At 48.1% G+C, this 20,218-nt stretch overlaps 1 protein-coding gene across 2 annotated transcripts in view; it reads left to right on the top strand.

Annotated features, from left to right (window-relative positions):
- ACYP2 (acylphosphatase 2) overlaps positions 1-19,542 on the top strand; it is a 119,964-nt gene extending 100,422 nt beyond the window's left edge. For both annotated transcript variants that reach the window (XM_083175229.1, XM_083175227.1), the window contains exon 4: positions 19,226-19,542. In XM_083175229.1, coding sequence (XP_083031355.1) covers positions 19,226-19,340 — 115 coding nt within the window. In that variant the 3' untranslated portion in view covers positions 19,341-19,542. The remainder of the gene's footprint in view (positions 1-19,225) is intronic.
- Positions 19,543-20,218: the final 676 nt, after the last annotated feature.

Here is a 20,218-nt window from a genome sequence, read left to right as displayed (position 1 = left end):
GCCACGGGAGGAGGGATCCATCATACCTCCCAACTTTACAGCCACAGGAGGAGGGATCCATCATACCTCCCAACTTTGCAGCCACGGGAGGAGGAATTCATCATACCTCCCAACTTTGCAGCCACGGGAGGAGGGATTCATCATATCTCCCAACTTTGCAGCCACAGGAGGAGGGATTCATCATACCTCCCAACTTTGCAGCCACGGGAGGAGGGATTCATCGTACCTCCCAACTTTGCAGCCATAGGAGGAGGGAGTCATCATACCTCCCAACTTTACAGCCACAGGAGGAGGGATCCATCATACCTCCCAACTTTACAGCCACAGGAGGAGGGATCCATCATACCTCCCAACTTTGCAGCCACGGGAGGAGGGATTCATCGTACCTCCCAACTTTGCAGCCATAGGAGGAGGGAGTCATCATACCTCCCAACTTTACAGCCACATGAGGAGGGATTCATCATACCTCCCAACTTTACAGCCACATGAGGAGGGATTCATCATACCTCCCAACTTTACAGCCACGGGAGGAGGGATTCATCATACCTCCCAACTTTGCAGCCACGGGAGGAGGGATTCATCATACCTCCCAACTTTACAGCCACAGGAGGAGGGATTCATCATATCTCCCAACTTTACAGCCACGGGAGGAGGGATTCATCATACCTCCCAACTTTGCAGCCACGGGAGGAGGGATTTATCATACCTCCCAACTTTGCAGCCACGGAAGGAGGGATTCATCATACCTCCCAACTTTGCAGCCACGGGAGGAGGGATTCATCGTACCTCCCAACTTTGCAGCCATAGGAGGAGGGAGTCATCATACCTCCCAACTTTACAGCCACAGGAGGAGGGATCCATCATACCTCCCAACTTTACAGCCACATGAGGAGGGATTCATCATACCTCCCAACTTTGCAGCCACGGGAGGAGGGATTCATCGTACCTCCCAACTTTGCAGCCATAGGAGGAGGGAGTCATCATACCTCCCAACTTTACAGCCACAGGAGGAGGGATCCATCATACCTCCCAACTTTACAGCCACATGAGGAGGGATTCATCATACCTCCCAACTTTACAGCCACGGGAGGAGGGATTCATCATACCTCCCAACTTTGCAGCCACGGGAGGAGGGATTTATCATACCTCCCAACTTTGCAGCCACGGGAGGAGGGATTCATCATACCTCCCAACTTTACAGCCACGGGAGGAGGGATTCATCATACCTCCCAACTTTACAGCGACAGGAGGAGGGATGCTCTCGTGCGCCCAAAGCCTTGTGGGTATGGTCTTGTGGTAAAGGGCGTGGCCTATACTTGCAATGCTCCCGAGAGGCCACGCCCTCATTTTTGCTGCTGTGGTGGCATGTCTATTCACTGGTGACAGGGGGGACTCACAACTGCAACCCCCCCCCCACAACGTGGGAATATCCCCAAAAAATGGAGCTATGCATTCATTACCATCATCATCTTGCACCTGCCCTGTAGCTGTGAATTGTTTGTCTCTTCTGTTCATATAATATATCTAAAAAAACGCTGATGTGCGGAAGACAGAATCGGATTGGTTGCTAAGGGCAACATGAACTGTTTTAATTTTTAGAAGCTGTAGAAAATTTACCCCCTAAGGTCCCCTTCCACTAGGGCGAGGTATCGCACGAGGTACCCCGCCAACTCACCCAGCAGCTGCCGGGCGGCAAAATCGCAAACGATACATACAACTTACCGTATGCTATCCCAGCGAGGGCTACGGGCTGCAGTGAATATTAATGGCAGCCCGTAGGAACTGTGACGCGCACGGGAACGCGCTCACACCGCATTCGCAGGTCGCACTAATGGATGGCGGCCTGAAGCCTCAGACCAGATGTTCTGGAATGATAGAACAACCTACAGAACGTGCCTCTGCTGTAGTCTACATGAGCAATGTTGTGTTTATAATTCCCATTGCATCCTATACTTTCTAATGCGCCCCATGGGGTATGAACACTTCCAGTTGTTCCCCTGACCCCCTGATTCTTGGAACAAGGCTTGGAACTCTGGCATAGCATGTAGCACTGATAATTGCTTTTGGGATATCCTGTTGACCTTATCTTTAAATCAATAAATATTCTTTTCGTTACTTATCCACATGGGACGTAAGGTATGTACCAGATACGTGGAAGTTTGGGGAAAATGGGTTTGTCTGTACTGAGAGGATGAGAGACATGCATGTGACTGTCTGGTATCCCGCACTGGTTTCTCTTCTGACCAGTGTACGCTCCAATTCCTTTGCTGGTGCTAATGGAATTATCGATTAACAATGCCTGCCGGAAGTCTGCAGACGGAAAGACACAACAGAGTCACAAAGCCAAAAAGCAGACAAAGGGAAGCACAGCAGATAGGAGCCGGCGGTGTGATGACAGAGAGCGGACTAGGATAATGCACCATGTGACACACATGGCAGGTTTTCTGCTGTTACAAATAGAGTGCGTGGCTTTAATCCTGAGCTATTTCTGTCATTCCGTTAATTCACTTTGTTAAATATTAATCCTTGAAATCCACAGGCATTGCATGGCATAATCTTTCTTTGGGGAACGTCTCTTCTGTATTTATACCCTGTCCCAGTGTGACCTTACTATATCCACTGACCTCCAACACAACCTTGTGGAGATGACAGAAAAATGTGCTCCCCTGCCGAGACCCTTATACCTGCATTCCTGGCCTGCATCGAAGTTGTATCCTGAATGGATCTCTGCCATGTAAAACAAAGGGGGTTCTGTACATTGCCTTCTGACCTAGGACTCATATACATCTATTGTATGCTAAGCTCTGGGGCTGTTGCCGGGGTTAATTCAAGTGTGTTTACAGATTGTATTTTATGTGTTTTTATGCACATGCTCCACAGCAGAGTGTATGAAAGTTATCGATCAGAGATGGTCATTGCCTGATGGTTTTAACATCGATAGCAGTGAACCAATTAGTTTCACACCATCGATTTTAGCCATTGGAACGCATGACGATTGTTTTGATTTTACACTAAAACTGCAGTGCAGAGCTACCTGGCTATCAGCCCGGCACTGTGGCACTGGCGCCACGTCTGCCATATCTCTGTTCTTGCTGTGTGTACAGACATGGCTGCCTTAGCTGTAAAGCCCCCATATACTATGTTAATTTTTTGAGGGGGGGAAAAAATCACATACGATCCTTCCTTAAACCTCCCGGGAAGTTGGATCACATACGATGTATCTTATGTGATCCTAGCAATGCCTGCGGGATCCGATAAATCTACAGGGTCTGTAATAAGTAAAGTAATAAGACTAAGTTATTGAACTTTCAGATACATAGGGTTAATAATCTTCAAAATATGACCCTTGAGCAGCGATACACCATTGCTAGAGTTTCTGCCAAGCTTGGTACGCCTCCTGGAAGGCATTAACCGGAAGGTCCTTGGGTGCCATCGTCGTGGCTGCATCCAATTTGTCCACGGTCATAAAACTGTGTCATTTAAGGCCACGTTTGATCCAGGGGAACAAAAAGAAGGCCGTCAGGGCCAGATTTGGACTGTAGGGAGGCGGCGTTGTCACCTTGTGCTTGGCCAAAAACTCCCTCACTTGCAGCGAGGTGTGACTTTGCGCATTGTCCTGATGGAGGACCGAGGTAGTGGCAATCTTCTTGTGGATGCGGAGAACCCTTTTTCTCAAGCGATTGAGCACTTCCATGTAAAATGCACTGTTGTTAGTTTGGTTGGTAGGTAGAAATTCCTTGTTGACCACACCCTTCAAGTGGAAAAAAAACAATGAGAATGGATTTGGTCTTTGATTTGCTCATTCAGCCCCTTTTAGGGCGAGGCGATGGTGGTGTGTGCCACTTTGCACTTAGCCCTTTGGTCTGGGTCATACGCAGAGATCCAAGTTTTGTCACTTGTAAGGCTCAGTTTGCACATGCTCCAAAATTTTGCGGGAAATCACCACACTCTTGTCTTTTTGATCATGAGTCAAAACCTTGGGAACCAATCGGGCACACACCTTTCACATCGCTAATTTTTTGTGACGATCTCTTGGACTGTAGGCTCAAAGGCAACTGCCGCTGACGGAAATATGTTTCTGAGACACCCCTCCACCTATCCCGCCTTATAGCGCCGCCACGCACCTGTTCTGCATGGCGTAAAATAAAAATCAGTCTCATTACTTTCAGGACAGACCCTGTATAGTGCAGTGATTGGGATCTTAGGCTCTGATCTGATGGGCACGGTACCACACACGAGATCAGAGCCGAAACACATGCGATTTGACACTTTTCATCTGTATTATCGGACTGACCCAATACATTTTTCAACCAGAAAATAACCGAATCATAGTACCTTCAGGACACTTGCAATGTCTCACTTTAAGGAAAAGGTAGCAAGCCTTAGAGAGAGATAAAAGGAGATATTTCCCAAAGCAACCAATCAGCTTCTGTCATTTATCTAGCAGAGCATACAAAATGATATCTTGCAACTGATTGGTTGCTATGGGCAACTTTTTTCATTTTGTCTCTCTCAAAGGTTTGTCTCCACCTTTGTCTGAAGCATTGGCTTATGTGATCAACTTCTGCTCGTAATGCCAACCAACCATTCCCCAGCTTTGGCACCACCACATGCACCTGCCCCAACCATGTTGTGCCATGCCAGAGATCTCTTCCATTTGTTGCATGGGATAGGTGGATTTAGCCACAGATGCACATCTAGGGGGTGATTCAACACCATTCAAAACAGGGTGGATTTGGCCCTGTTCCGATGGTGGGTGGTCTGTGCACGGATTTGCGCATGTGCAGACCTCAGCAACAAACAGCTTTGGCAAGTTACACACTCTCCAGGCCTTTGGTTTGCGGGGGAGGGAGGACCGGAGGTAGACAACAACGGGAACGGGGCCTCCCCTTAAAAACGATAACACTGGGCGTTCCCATGGGAATGCAGACAGGCCGACCCCTTCCTGGTGGCGGGCAGCTGAAGTCACAGGACGTCAACGCCACCCCTCTTCGGCGGACATCGAAGGAATAAAGTCAGTTGAGTCAGCAAACATCAAATGATTTCTCTCCCGTTCGGCCACATGTGAGGGGATGCGTGCTCCGATACATCCCGTTGCATGTTACCGAGGGAATGCGGACAGTGCTGGTGGTGGTGCGGTGTGCGGCGTTAAGGAACAAACGGCCTCTGCTTAATGAGCAGTGTTAAATCACCCCCCCTAGATAGATATATAAATAGATTTGGGGGCTGATGGCAGGATGAAATCAAGTCCATTTGTAGAGCATATCTTGCATGCCTACACTCTGTACATTCTGTGGAGTATAGCAGTGATCGGTGAGGCAGAGGAGCCTTCTTCAACTAGCCATCTCTGGATAGCCATGGTGAGCCATGGCTCACCAAGGCTTATTATCATCTATTGTTCTCAGCTGCAATACAATACATAGAACAATACAGAAGGGGATTCTCACATAGGGAGAATTAGGCAATCGTGTCTACGAAATGATGGGAAATGCAGAGGTGTGCCATAGGGTAAATGCATACAATTAGTTTGAGAAGCCACCATTCTAGAATCCTTCACATATGGACTCAAGACTTACCTATTTACTCAAGCATGTCATTTATATCCACTGTTATGTAAAGTACTTTGAGTCATATTAGGAGAAAAGTGCTATATTTGTATTATTATTGCCTAGGGGCAAATATGCATTTACTATATACTTACCAGCATTTTGATACTCCTCTCTGGGAGAAACATGGGAAGCAGAAGCAATTAGGGACCTGAGGGGGGGGGGGGGCTGGACATCTGTGTCCTTACATCCACCCATATTATAGTAAAGCTTATGGGAGAAACTGTACTTGTATTTAACTTTGGTAGCGATCGGATCAACAGAATTTTTTTTTTTTTTGGGGGGGGGGGGGGGGTGGCAATTAATTGATTGCGCCACGAATGCGATTTCGTTCCCGCCGCACTTCTGTCAAATGCAACTGACTATTCAAGCCGTTGTCGACAACATATTCCCAAATCTAACTACCAACTACAAATATCCAGATTGGCTGTGCAAACGTGCAATTTTGGCACCAAAAAATTATTGAAACTGCCTGGCAAAACAGACAATCGATTGACACAGTAATGGACGAAGAACAAGTCATCAATTATCCGATTGAATTCATTGGAACCACCCGGAATGCCACCGCACGTATCAACATTGAGGGTTGGATCACCGGTGATGCTTATTCGCAACTTAAACGCACCAAAGTTGTGCAACGGAACCAGATTGACCATCGGCACTGTACCTATAGATATCTGCTAAAACTTCATCACATGACCGCCCCCATCCTCCAGAAGTCATCTGGCTATAGATAATTAGTGCTTCCCGTGTGAAACCGGGGCGGGTCGCTAATATATACAGTATATACACTTTAATATGTCAGGGGGAACAGGTATGGGGTATATGGTAAGGGGTATATGGTAAGGTGCAGCAGTTAAGAGGTCACAAATCAGTCCATTATTTTGATGCAACTGGTCTCAGACAGTTTTATTAGAGAATCAAACAAGAACAGAAACAAAATATCAAAATAAATCCTTGCCGTCAGACTCTAACTAAACACAGGATAATCTCCTAACAGTAGAAAACAATAGCGGAGGCATACCAATCAGAGTTTGTAGTTTGTACTTTATCCCCCCCTTCTATCTATATATCGATATAAGTATTTGTAAATACCTTCTAGAGCTCCTGAACCTATTTTTGCAGGAAATGAATACTGGCAGGTTGTCTCCCACATAGAGAACTGCATAGTGTCTCCTTTCCCCAGGCAGAGACCCCTAACTCCCAGTCTGGCAGCCTTTTCTCAAAACTCCCACAGCTGGAGGTTCTGATTAGTCTTCTGTCAGGTTAACAGCCCAAAGATCCAAACTGGGCCTAATGGAAGGTGAACCCTCCCTCTCTTCAACCATCCAACCCCAGGACCCTATACCGGTTCTTAAAAAGAACAATCTGTTTTCCACACATCCACTAGAGGTTTATCCAGCTCAGCAGAGTCTGGAAACGTAACCTGGTGTTTTTGAGTACGACCAAAAATGGACATAGGAGTAGGAATATCCTCGGTACTCTTTACCTAGAAGGGCGCCAGCGATTGAAATCGCGGTGATCGGGGGTAAAAATCGCGGTGATCGCGGTCATCGCGGGCATCGCGGGTAAATCGGGATGGCCGCGATGCCCGCGATGACCGCGATCACCGCGATTTTCCCATAGGGAACAATGTTAAAACGGCAGATTGACCGCGATTTTACTGTTAAATGCCTCAATGGACCCGATTTGGGGCCAAATAGGCCAAATTAACCCTTAAATGTCCCCCCACATTTTTAACGCCACCCCACGATCCACGCCAACCCGAAGCGTGGCGAGCGCAGCGAGCCCGCGAGGGGCGGCGGTACGCGTCCTCCGACCTTTTCATGCCCTACTATCCACTAGGGCGTGGTGTGAGAATATAATAGTGTGGCGAGCGCAGCGAGCCACCGAGCCCGAAGCGTGGCGAGCGCAGCGAGCCCCGCGAGGGGACGCGGATACCTTCACAGGTAGACGCGTCCCCTCGCGGGCTTCACAGGTGTCCGCGTCGCCACGGACACCTGTGAAGCCCGCGAGGGGACGCGCATATCTGTGAAGGTATCCGCGTCCCCTCGCGGGGCTCGCTGCGCTCGCCACGCTTCGGGCTCGGTGGCTCGCTGTGCTCGCCACACTATTATATTCTCACACCACGCCCTAGTGGATAGTAGGGCATGAAAAGGTCGGAGGACGCGTACCGCTGCGCTCGCCACGCTTCGGGTTGGCGTGGATCGTGGGGTGGCGTTAAAAATTTGGGGGCACATTTAAGGGTTAATGGGCTCTGTGGCCCATTTAACATTGATTCCTATGGCCAAATCGGGTGGATTGAGCCATTTAACAGTAAAATCGGGTCCATCGCGCCTTTTAACATTGATTCCTATGGGAAATCGTGAGCATCGCGTCGCGGGCATCGCGGGTACATTTATGGCCGGCCGCGACGCGACCGACACGATTTCCATGTTTAACATTGGTTTCAATGGGAAATCGCGGGCATCGCGTCGGTCGCGTCGCGGCCATACATAAATGTACCCGCGATGCCCGCGACGGGCGCCCTTCTAGGTAAAGAGTACCATATCCTCTTCTACTAAGTTTAGTGTGGTTCGGATGGCCTGAATTAGCCCATCCACCCCCTGCGGATCATCAACCCCAGGATTCTCCTGAGTGGGTTCGGAGTCTTGAGTAACCATGATCTCCCCTTCATCTAAGGAATCATCTCCAGAATCCTGTAAATGATAGCGGTCAGCCATCTCTTTTCTTTTATGAGGGGCCGGGGAAGAGGGCCTCTGTTGAGAAGGGCCTGCTACCGAGTTAGTGAGAGAGTCCACTGACTGAATGAGACTTCTTGCCCAATTAGGCTCTGTATTCGCCATGTTATTTAACTGTGTTTGAAAAACGTCTTTATCTCCGTGAGAAGCAGCTAACTCTGCAGCAAGGTTAGCTAACACAGACTGAAGCAATTCCCCCGCTGCCTGAGGCTAGGGAGCAGGTGTCTGTGGTACATTCTCTTGTACCTGAACAGCAGCATAACAGCCTTCACAGAGAGAAATGCCCTTAATGTGCTGCGTGTACTGTTATTTGCAATTTTTTGCAAGAAAATACCTTTATGGCTGCCTTTGAGGATGTTGCCCTACCTGCCATTTTACTGTGCTTAGCAATGTACTATTATTAGTAACACTCACACACTCACATACAGGAGACCATGGTCTGGATTAGGACTTGTAGGGAGATAGCCTTGATATGTCTGTTTGTGTGACCCTCAGGAGCTGTACAGACCTCCCCCTGTAGAGCGGTGAGGGAGTGCTGATCTTCGGTGCAGGCACCTGAGCTCTGGAGCTGCCACCATAGTCTAATAGCCAGAGCTGCGAGAAGGGAGTAAATGGCGCTGCCCGTGCAGGGAGAAAAAAGGCGCCAATGCACTGCGCAGAAGGCCCCTCCCCCATGGGCCTGCAAAAACTATGGTGCCTGTGCTGAGCAGGACGCAGCGTCCTCCTCCACTCTGAGCAGCCAATTTCCTCCCCTGACCGCACGCTGAATCCAGCGACTGTCAGAGGTAACTCCTCAAGGAGACCAGCACGCTGTCTGGTCTCGGCCACATCGGTGCTTAGTGCCGCTTACCTCAGCCGTACAGCCTCTGCTGTCCCTGGATTTGTGGCAGGTCTTAGACCTGTAACACCAACTGCGTGCAGTGGCGACCAGCCCCCTCCAGGGTCCCACGTCATAGGCAGACCCTGCTGAGAGGTCTGCCTGTCCTCGCTGTGTAAAAAAAAAAAATTAAAAAGCAAAAACCTGATCTCCTGAGGAGAAAAGGCCCAAGGAACCAACTCCTCCGGGCACTTTTCCTAAGACTGAGGTCTGGGTGGGGATAGAGGAGGGAGGAGCCTGCCACACTACAGTTTCTTAAAGTACCGCTCCTCCAGTACACCTACTCTTTCCCCATATGTGCTGACTGCAGTGTCCCCTGCTGCATGTAGGTGAAATAGGAAAGTTTTTTGCATTTTCCAGAAATAACTTAAAATCTTTGTAATGGGGGTAAACAATTCCGTGTCCGTACCATGAAACAAGCCCACGCAGAGCATTCCATGACACTGGGTAACTCAATAGACAAGAGTCTGTGTACTGTATAATACATAAGAACCCGTCTCATTGACTTTCAGTGCAGGGACTGTAAATACAGACTGCGAACAGGTGCACAGAACAATGATGACTGCGTTCCCTGCTACTCAGATATAAGAGGCTCTGAGACACAAAGACACTATTTATGCTTGGGAGAGATTCGCATGCACTTGGTGAGCAGCACAAAGGAATACTAATTATTAGAGACAGGATTATATGCACCATAAAAAGCTTGAAATATGCATGCAAATATGCATGAAAAATACTTAAAATATGCATGAAAAGTGTTAAAATATGCTACATTAAATAATAAAAAAAAGTAATTTTTAACTTATTTATTTAAAAATCAGCATAAAATTAGTTGCAAATAAACCTCAAAAATAGGTTCACAGCATCTGCAGATGTCTAGTGCTATACACAGGACTTTTTTTCTCCCTGGCTGCTACAGCAGACTGCAGCGTCCTAGGCTCTTCTTGCATCAGCTACATGGACCCTCATCTCCAGAGCCGATGGATCAAAGGTCAGCATAGCATGTGAGGGCGGCGCAGTGGAAGGCTTCCTCCCTGCGCCGCATACTCACTGTGACACGGCATTTCCTCCGCGCCACGTGATGTCACAACCGTTCTGCCCACCTCCTCTGCTGCAGAAGTCTGTCTCTTGGTGTAAAGTCCCAGGCCAGGGGCAGGCAAAGGATCAGGAGCTTCATAATGGCATCCGCCCCGACTGACTTTTATAAACATGGATTGGCAGCCTAGAGCAGTGTCAGACAGCGTACATCCAAGGTTCCCCACACTGTGGACATATTGCCCCAGCCTGCACACTCTACCACTACCTGGCCAGCATCAGCAGGGCAAAGCAGTGCTGTAACTAGCGGGTGGGAAGAGGATGGGGCCTAAAATATGCACCATCACTAGATTTTAGGTAAAATATGCAATAACCAGTGAGAATGGGCAAAATATGCAAATGCATATGCAAATATGCAAATGCATATAATCCTGTCTCTACTAATTATATTGCACAAGTTATCATCACATGCCAATTATAAAGCTCACTTTCTATTTTAGGGGAAAAAAAGGCCCTTTATAGTCAATGATGCTCGGTCTTGATACGCACGGTAAAATATAATAAAACTAGGTGATTCATCGCGCCCTCCGGGCGCTCTTCACACCGTCGTGAGGGGCTTCGCCCCATTTTAATTTGCTACAGCGCATTGATCAGTTTGATGTGCGCCGTATGTACATATGTGTTTGAGTCTATGGCCGGGCAAAGGGGGGGCTCTCACGGACGGAGCTCCTGCAACAAAGCGGAAGGGGGACAGAGACGGAGCTCCAGCGCTGGGCCACGGGGGGAGGAGGGGCGGTCATGGACAGAGCAGTAGCTAGGTGACATGGTGCTTGGAGCAACAGTATGTTTCGGCGCCCCCCCTGTCATTTTTCCCTGTTATAATGCTCCTTTAACATTATGCCCCACAAACTGTGTAATACACATTACTCTGCTTGCCTACATGATGGTTGCCAGGGGTTCCATGCTTGTTGCTAGGGGTTCCTTGCTCGTTGCCAGGGGGCATACTGAGGGTGATTCAGCTTCATTCTGTGTCATCTGAATTCAGACCCATTCCGATGTATTGGGGACTGCGTATCAGCCTGCGCGATGATGAGATATGTAGCCCCCCCTGTGCGCTATCACAGTCACCGAGGCGTTCGCAGGCATCAGGGCGAGCAGGAGGATGGTGCATAGGGATACTGAGCCTTTCCTGGGCGTGCCCACAAAAGGTGGGTGTGCCCAGAAAAACGCTGGGTGTCCACATCCGCACACAGGTGTGGGGAGGCCTGCATGGGGCAGGCGGGCTGCTGACGCCACATGAAGTCACCACCCACCATGTTCTCTGGCATTTCCGAGCCAAATAAAAGTCAGTATAGACTGACTTTTTTTTGCGTATGCGGGAAAAAATCATTCGATGGTCGGCAACCATCAAATGATTTTTCCTCCATACACTCGCATGCGAATGGATGTGTCAGCATACACATCCAATCTTATGCTTCTGCGGGGATATATGGGGTGGCAGGAAGCGGAGGTTCATTTGCCTGGTTGGAGGCGTTAAGCTGACCAATAAGCAGGGAAGGACCGCTGCTTAGCAAGCAGTCCTGAATCACCCCCCACAGTACATATCAAAACACACAACAGAAACACAGACACTTACATTTTTAGAGTGCCCTGGAGGATGCCATTGCCACAGATGATCATTATTGGAGTACTGGGGAACATCACTTTTCATCATTAGGACCTGCCTCCACGGCATTTTGCCGCGAATCGCGGGTCGGCGGGAGGGGGCGGAGCCAAAGTGACGCAATTTAATGGGACCTTGTGTCATGATATTTGAATCACACCCTCCCCCCTCCCTTCACAGACCAGCGATTTACGGCATATAGCCGTGAAGGGGCGGTACCACAATGAAAACATAATGAGAAGAGGAGCTGCTGCTGCTGGTCAGGCACAGCAGCCCTCCTCGTCCCGCAGACATTTTTAAACCTCCCCTGCTGCCCTAACTTGCTGCTGTAGGGTCCGGCTGAGCTGCCTGATCCCAGCTGAGCTGAAAGTCCCAATCACGACAGCCAGCCTAAAGCAGGACTGTGAGTGGATGGCAGAGGGGAAGAGTAGGCGGGGGTGATGGATGAAAAAGAGAGGATATCCCTTTCAAGTTGCCGGTGCTGCTGTCATATAGATACACTGACAGGCGCAGCGCAGCACAGCCAGCAGCAACCACGGACATGCAGCAGGCTCTGCATGTCCGTGGTTGCTGCTGGCTGTGCTGCGCCTGTCAGTATATCTATATGACAGCACAGCAGCACCGGCAGCTTGAAAAGCATATCCGCTCTTTTCCACCCATCACCCCCGCCTACTCTTCCCCTCTGCCATCAACGGGCGGTATCCACAGGGTGGACCGGCGGCCAGGGAGTGTGGTGCCGGGCGCCCTGCTAATCTTCTGTGCCCGGAGCTGACGCTCCGCCGGCTCCACCGTCGCTACGCCTCGGAGCTCCCGCAGCAGGGTGTAAGGGGACGCAACTCCGGCGGCCGGGCAGGGGCTGAGCTGCTGGCGGTAAGCAGTCTCTCCCTGATGGGACCCACGGGCGCCGCTCTAACATTTTGACACGGGCAGCTGGGAGAGTGCATCTTCTTATACCAGCCTGTTCCTGACACAGGCTGGCCGGGGACCACGCTGCGCTGGCTTGATATGACCAGCCTGTTCCTGACACAGGCTGGCCGGGGACCACGCTGCGCTGGCTTGATATGACCAGCGTGTTCCTGACACAGGCTGGCCGGGGACCACGCTGCGCTGGCTTGATATGACCAGCCTGTTCCTGACACAGGCTGGCCGGGGACCACGCTGCGCTGGCTTGATATGACCAGCCTGTTCCTGACACAGGCTGGCCGGGGACCACGCTGCGCTGGCTTGATATGACGGGGAGACGGGTGTTCGGGCTGCCGACGACCAGATTCTGCTTCTTCCCTCCCTGCAAAATATCTGGTCGCCAGGAAGCAGAATCTGGTCGCCGTGGCGACCTGGTCCCCGGTATTTGTCGAGCCCTGGGTTAGAGGCAGAAGGGGGGGCGGGCGTTGTGTTATTATTGGTGCCGGAGGCAGGGACCATTGTCAGGTGTGAGTCAGAAGGGGGGGGCGGGCGAAATGTCCGGCGGGGCGGTCTATGAGGGGGGGCTGGGCGTGCGGTGTGTAGATGCCCTATGGGCGGTCAGGGGATGAGTGTGTTGGGGGAGGGGTTGTGGGTGGTGAGCAGCCGTGGATGGAGTTAGTGGGCAGGCATGGGGAGTGTTGGGCGAGGAGGGGTGTGTGCTTGTGGAGAGCATGTAGGACGGAAGTGCGGAAGTGCCTTGCTTCTGCAGTGTGGCTGACGGTGGATGGGCCTGTCAATCACCCGTGAAACCCCGCCCACCGTTTGCCACACTGCGTTGACTGACAGATCTGGCCAAATATATAAGAGATTATTCTTTTAAAAATGGATTTTATAATAGACACAAGCTAATGGGAACAAGGGGCAAACGTCTTTGGTAAGAAGTGGATATTTAAAGAGAATGAAGGGCCTGATTCTGGTTCGCTTGGTCCCCCGGAGTATTCGCACCAGCGAACGATGTTTGTACTTTGTGCATATTCGCAAATGCACATATATATCATCTGCTCGCTAGCACTAAATGAAATCTCTCCGATGCTGCACAAATGAATATAATACAGAAATAGCCTAGAAAGATCTGTTTGCTAACCAATAAACATCCTACAGTTCTATCCGGTGTATATACCGAGAATTTTTTATAATAAATAAAGGTTTCTTAGCTTTAATAAAATGTCCAAGCCACTCTGTAAATCCTATGTACTCTTTAAATGCGGGGGATAAAAAGGGCAAAAAAAATCCTTTTGCTCCCAACTCTTCAGGAGCCCCAATATGTTTTACGCATAGAGCGTTGAATGTGATTACAGACGTTGTAAACCAAGTTGAAAGCATATGGCATCAAAGAGAAAAGCAACAAAGTTAAACCTGTGTTTTTAGCAATGCAACTTGATCAAGTAATTAAGCAGGTGAGACCAGGCATTTAGAGTAATGCAGAACAATCGCGTCGCTCATGTACTGCGAAACAGGAGACTTCAAACCAATGCTAATAGTGGTAAAACCTTTTCAAATTAGAGAGCCAAGTTCTCCGTCTGTAGTCGCCTTGTGTTAATGGGCTAGTTCTCTTTATTATTTGTTGAAATACAAAGCAGGTATTAAGCTAGGAGGCCAAGACAATCCTCTAGAAAGAAGAATTTTGGCTTCAGCTCACATATTAGTTGGACAGACAAATACGACCTTTATTTTGTTCTTACCACATAAATATATAATTTAATCTGTTAAAGTGAGAAATTGTAATCAAAACTGGCTATTGTTTATACTGAAAACAGTCAAATTATTTTAAATTTACAAAATTTCCAAAGAACTAGCATAAAAAATAAACTTGTGCTGAATTCTTGTTCTATTGCGCTCGCCAATAAATTCCAAATTTCTGCCACCGCTAAGTTTATTTCTGTTCTGGAGCCATAAATGATTACGTTAAACCAAACCTAGTTACCTTTTATCCAAATAATAATAATCTGTAGTACAGATGTAGCGGTCACATGAAATTCACGGGCACTTGAATTCATAACACAAACTTTTTAATTTTAGTTTAATATGAGAAACTACTCACATGCCCAATGCATAAAGAAGAAAAACACTTCTAGATACTTCTAGAAATACTTTAAACATGCTCTGTAGATAATGGCAATATTAAACTTAACGAATACTTAATCTGAACGACTCTCTGAGGCTGTTTTTGCGGTTTCAATGTACAATAAATATGTGTGGTCAGTAAAAACCCTATTTTTACTGAATTACTCAAGCCTTAGAATCAAATGACACTGCTCTTCGAAAAGCCAACAAAATCCTGTTCCACACATCCAAATTAATTTCAGCTGAGGAAAATTTACATGAGAAAAAAGCACAAGGATGAAATTTATTGTCCACCACGGGACAGTATTGCTATGGTTCCTACATAAATGCATTCACTGCCGCAATAAAGGTCAGTTCCACCACAGGATGGTGAAAGACACAGCTAAGGGCCTCCTCCAATTCCAGAAAAGCTCTATGACCTCCTGTAGACCACATCATCGTCATGGCATATGGAATGAGCCTATATTCTAGCCCTGACCAAGAATGGGTCAACGATAGTAGGAAACAAGTGGATACCTTGCCATTAATATGCAACCCCAAAAACCTTTGTGGAGCTTTAACCTAGTGACAATGACCCAATCTTGAATATCTTGTACACTACCATTGTCCATGGAGAACCCTTGAGCGGAACATGGTTGCAAATTTTGCTGCAGCTGTGCAAAACAGTACAAATAATAGGCTAATGCTGCTGAAGGCACCTGCAGAGAAAAGATTCTTCTGACAGATTTGCCGATCTGAATGCTATGTCCGAAGATGCAGCACCGAATAACCATTGCTGCCATCGGTTTCCAGCACCGGCCAACTGAGTAAGCCAATGCTTACTCAGAATTCCCATCTCCTGGCTGCTTCCAAGGCCAGGAAGTCTGCATCGACCAAGGAAGATCCTGGTCTTGGCACTGCCAGAAAATAGGGGCAATACACTCTTCTGAAAAGAATACAGCCTAACCACACACCCAACAAAGTTGGGGGAACCTCGATTGACAACACAGGACCCGTTCCGCACATGCACAGACCTGCAACAATCTAAGAAGTGTGCAAACAATGGGGTTTGTGTACTACTTGGAATCAGACCCAAGAAGGACACGTCACATTTTTCAATTTAGCAACAAGTTGATGCCCTCAAATTGGCTGATGTAGCTTTGATGTCTAGTAAAGAAAAATAAGTTGATAGGTCATCTATATATTACAACACGCTTCCCCAAAAATTATCTGAGGCCATTTATAAAATCCTGCAGGACCATTGCTTAAGCGAGAGTTTCCAAAACTCTGCCATTACAGTCCAGGTTTTTAATGATATCCATGCTTGAGTCCACATATTTAAATCAAATTTACTGAGGTACTAATTAAGTCACCTGTGTTCAAGCATGGATAGCTTCAAAACCTGGAATTTACTGGCGGGGTTTGAGAAACTGTTGCTTAAGCCTAAAGGCCTGCTAAGTACTCATAAGGACCTGTATATTCATGTAGTAAGTGTCCTTTCCACCTATCAGCCTTGCACATATGAACTCATTTCGCAGTAACTTCCTGTTGGGTAGCCACTTGCTGAGACATTACATCTAGGACCTCATTCAGGTCCGTTCATTGTGGCCGCTAGTTCGCATGGGGACCGATGTTTTGTTATTGCGAGCATCTACGCATATAATGGTGCGAATTCGCATACAAAGGAGTCAACCAGAATAACCCCCGGATAGTATTAGAAAAGAGATGCTGGAACATACTATTTATAAAGTAAACTTAAGCATTAATAATTTAAATAATTCTTTATTATTTTCAATTTGTCATCTCTTGGCCATAAATCAGCTGTAGGTTGACATTTCAGCACTCATTTATTTGGACTGAATGACTATTTAACCCTTTGAGAGCCAATGTTGCTGTTGCACATTGGTCACTCACTAAACTAAACATACTTTCATACTTACCTTTACCCCACTAATATAGCATTGCTGTAACAAGAGGCAGGACTACCATTGGTGCAGCAGGAGCAGTGCCCGGGGCCCCTGAGAACTGAGGGGCCCGCTGCTGCCCCAGTCATCCTCTGCCTGTGACCCACTGTTTTTCCAGGTAACACTCTTCCTCCCCCTGCCCCCCACTGCTGTGTTGCGTATTGTGAACTTGGGTTCTTACACCAGGCCCCACCACTCACAAGTCCTGCCACTGGCTGTAACCCTCTTTCTCATGGCCTGTATAACGTGGTAATCAATAAAGATAAAAACAGCTCATGGAAAATGTGACTGACATACAAGGCTAAGGGTGATGGTCATTTTCTGAGCACAGAGGACTCTGGAAGTTTTGGGGAACACATCGAGTAAATCTTTCTACCTCAACACAATAATTTTTTTTCTCTTTATTTTGAATGGAGTCAAAGGGTAAAATCTCAGATACGGTGTTGTCACAGTGTTATTTATTTATTTATTTATTTATTTACAGTTTCTCATATAGTGCAGCAGATTCCGTTACAGTGTCTTATATAGCGCAGCAGATTCCGTTACAGTGTCTTATATAGCGCAGCAGATTCCGTTACAGCGTCTTATATAGCGCAGCAGATTCCGTTACAGCGTCTTATATAGCACAGCAGATTCCGTTACAGTGTCTTATATAGCGCAGCAGATTCCGTTACAGTGTCTTATATAGTGCAGCAGATTCCGTTACAGTGTCTTATATAGCGCAGCAGATTCCGTTACAGCATCTTATATATCGCAGCAGATTCCGTTACAGCGTCTTATATAGCGCAGCAGATTCCGTTGCGCTTTACAATAGTAGACAGTGATAAAACAAACTGGGTAACAACATACAGACTTGGAGTTAGGAGGGCCCTGCTGCAAGCTTACAATCTATAGGGATATAGGGGGAAACACAAGGACAGGCACCAGTAATACCATAGCAGTCCCACCAAGTTACAAGTCCAGAAGGGAAGCTATATAATACATAAGTGCCTCAGAGGGTTATGCATGTAGAACTTAAACATTATAGGCTTGCCTGAAGAGGTGTTGAACAGTGTTCAAATATTTCTCCATTACCTGAGAACGGGGGGAAGGGGGGGGGAGTCTATGGGCTGAAGGGGGAGGGCTGGGGTTAGGCTGCGGTGGGGGGGAGGAGCTATAGGCAGAGGGTTAAGCTTCTGGGGGAGGGTTGGGGATAGGTAGTGAGGGGGAAGCCATAGGCTTAGGGGGAGGGTCAGGTTGGGGGGGGGGGAGATTAGGGATATGATGAGGAGGGAGAGTTAGGGTTAGTTTAGTTGAGTGGCCCTGTTGAGATACTGGTATGAAAATTCTGACCACTGGCATCAGGACTGCCCAACCAGATGTGACTGCTACAGCACGGGACTGCATGTGAAGTGGGACCATAGTTACCATACAATGGAAGTGTTTCCACCACTGCATGTACCCACTGTCATCGCGTGTGGTACAGGGTTCCGACAGTCGAGATCCCGGCAGTCATTATCCCGACGTCGGGATCCCGACTGTCTGGACTCAGACAGCATGGCGAGCGCAACTAAGCCCCTTGTGGGCTCACTGCGCCCGCCATGCCTCAGGCTCGCTGAGCTCGCCACGCCTCAGGCACGGTGGCTCGCTACATCTCGCCACCTATTCTATTCTCTCTCTATGGGGGTCCTGGACCCCCACGAGGGAAAATAGCAGGTGGCCGTTGGGAACCCGGCTGTCGGTGTTTTGACAGGGTAAATGCCTGTCGGGATCCCGTCCGGCACCCCTGTTATCTCCAATCAGTACAGAGCCTGAGCCTCAGAGCAAGGGGTGTGGGCTTTGGGCTTTGAATTGCTTTGACCCTAATCTACAAATTGCAGTAAATGTCAGCAACTTTCAGTCCATGTCCCTTTCCCTAAATACAGAAATCTATAGCCCACATAGACAATCCGTCATCTTCATCGTTTTTCCAACCATTGTTCACAGTTACTATTTATATGATAATCTCTACAAATCTAAATCTAACAATTCAATTATCAAACATTTTATAGTATAACATTAAAACCTTATATACTCAATAGGTCACATTGCATATTTGTGACCTATAACAAGAACCCGGGGTGCCCCTTGTACCCACTGGACCCTAAGATGGGCATTCGTTTGAAGATGGGATGTTGCTACGGGCAACCAATCAGACTTCTTATTTATTTAGCATCTTCTACAAGATAATAGATCAAATCTGGTTTTCGGAATAATTTGGATAACGGATATTTGGATAAGGGGGATACACAACCTGTAGTAAGATCACTTTGGGGGATGTTTAGAGTAACGCACTCATTTATCTCTCTTTACAGGAAAGCGTGGCTGAGCAAAGTGGGCAGTCCCAGTTCACGGATCGACCGGACCGTATTTTCAGATGAAAAAGAGATCCCAAAGCTTCAGTTTAATGGATTCAGCACCAAATACTGAAGAAAAGAATAATACATCAAGGGGGGGATTTACCAAAGAGGGATAAAGTACCAACCAATCAGCTTTTAGTTGCTAGTTTAAAGGCTGTGTTTGAAAAATGGGTACTTGTGTATTTTCACGGCGCCACCGTGCGCACAGTCTGTGTTTGAAACTTGGCAGCTTGCCAGACTCTGTGTTTAACTGTGCGCGTGCCGCTCTAGCTGTTCTCAGTGCAGCGCGTGCCTGCTTCACATATGTAATCTACATTATCAGCGTAGCGCTGAGCAGCAGCAGCGTGCTGCCCAGCGCTGACAGGTCACTGTGGTACTTGTAGTTCCACAGTGAAATAGACAGTCCTGCACACCGCTGACAACGGGGGCATGTAAACTGGACACCCGGCACACCGCTAACTTACGGGGCTTCTAAACTAGACACCCCGGCACACGCTAAAATTTAGACACTAAAGCATCTGAATTTAGTTGGATCTAGGGGTACATAGGGGTGCACTGTGCAAAACACTCTTAAACCTGTTCACAATGACACTAGTCAACGTAACAGCTGTTGACCTTGTTAATTCCACTATCCACGCCACCCTGAAGCCTGGCGAGGGGATGCGGTACGCGTCCGACTGACCTTTTCATACCCCCACTATCCACGTCAGTGTGGAGTTGTTTTTATAAAGTGTGGCGAGCCCGAAGCGTGGCGAGCAGATGCGGATTACTTCACAGATATACGCGTCCCATCGCGGGGCTCGCTGCGCTCGCCACGCTTCGGGCTCGGTGGCTCGCTGCGCTCGCCACACTTTATAAAATTGACTCCACGCCGAAGTGGATAGTGGGGGTATGAAAAGCTCGGACGGACGCGTACCGCTCGCCGCGCTTCGGGGTGGCGTGGATAGT

This window comes from Crinia signifera, chromosome 3, assembly GCF_055691185.1.
Source record: "Crinia signifera chromosome 3, ASM5569118v1, whole genome shotgun sequence".
Lineage (NCBI taxonomy): Eukaryota > Metazoa > Chordata > Amphibia > Anura > Myobatrachidae > Crinia > Crinia signifera.
Note: the sequence above shows the minus strand (reverse complement) of the source record. Positions and strands in the feature narration are given on the sequence as shown.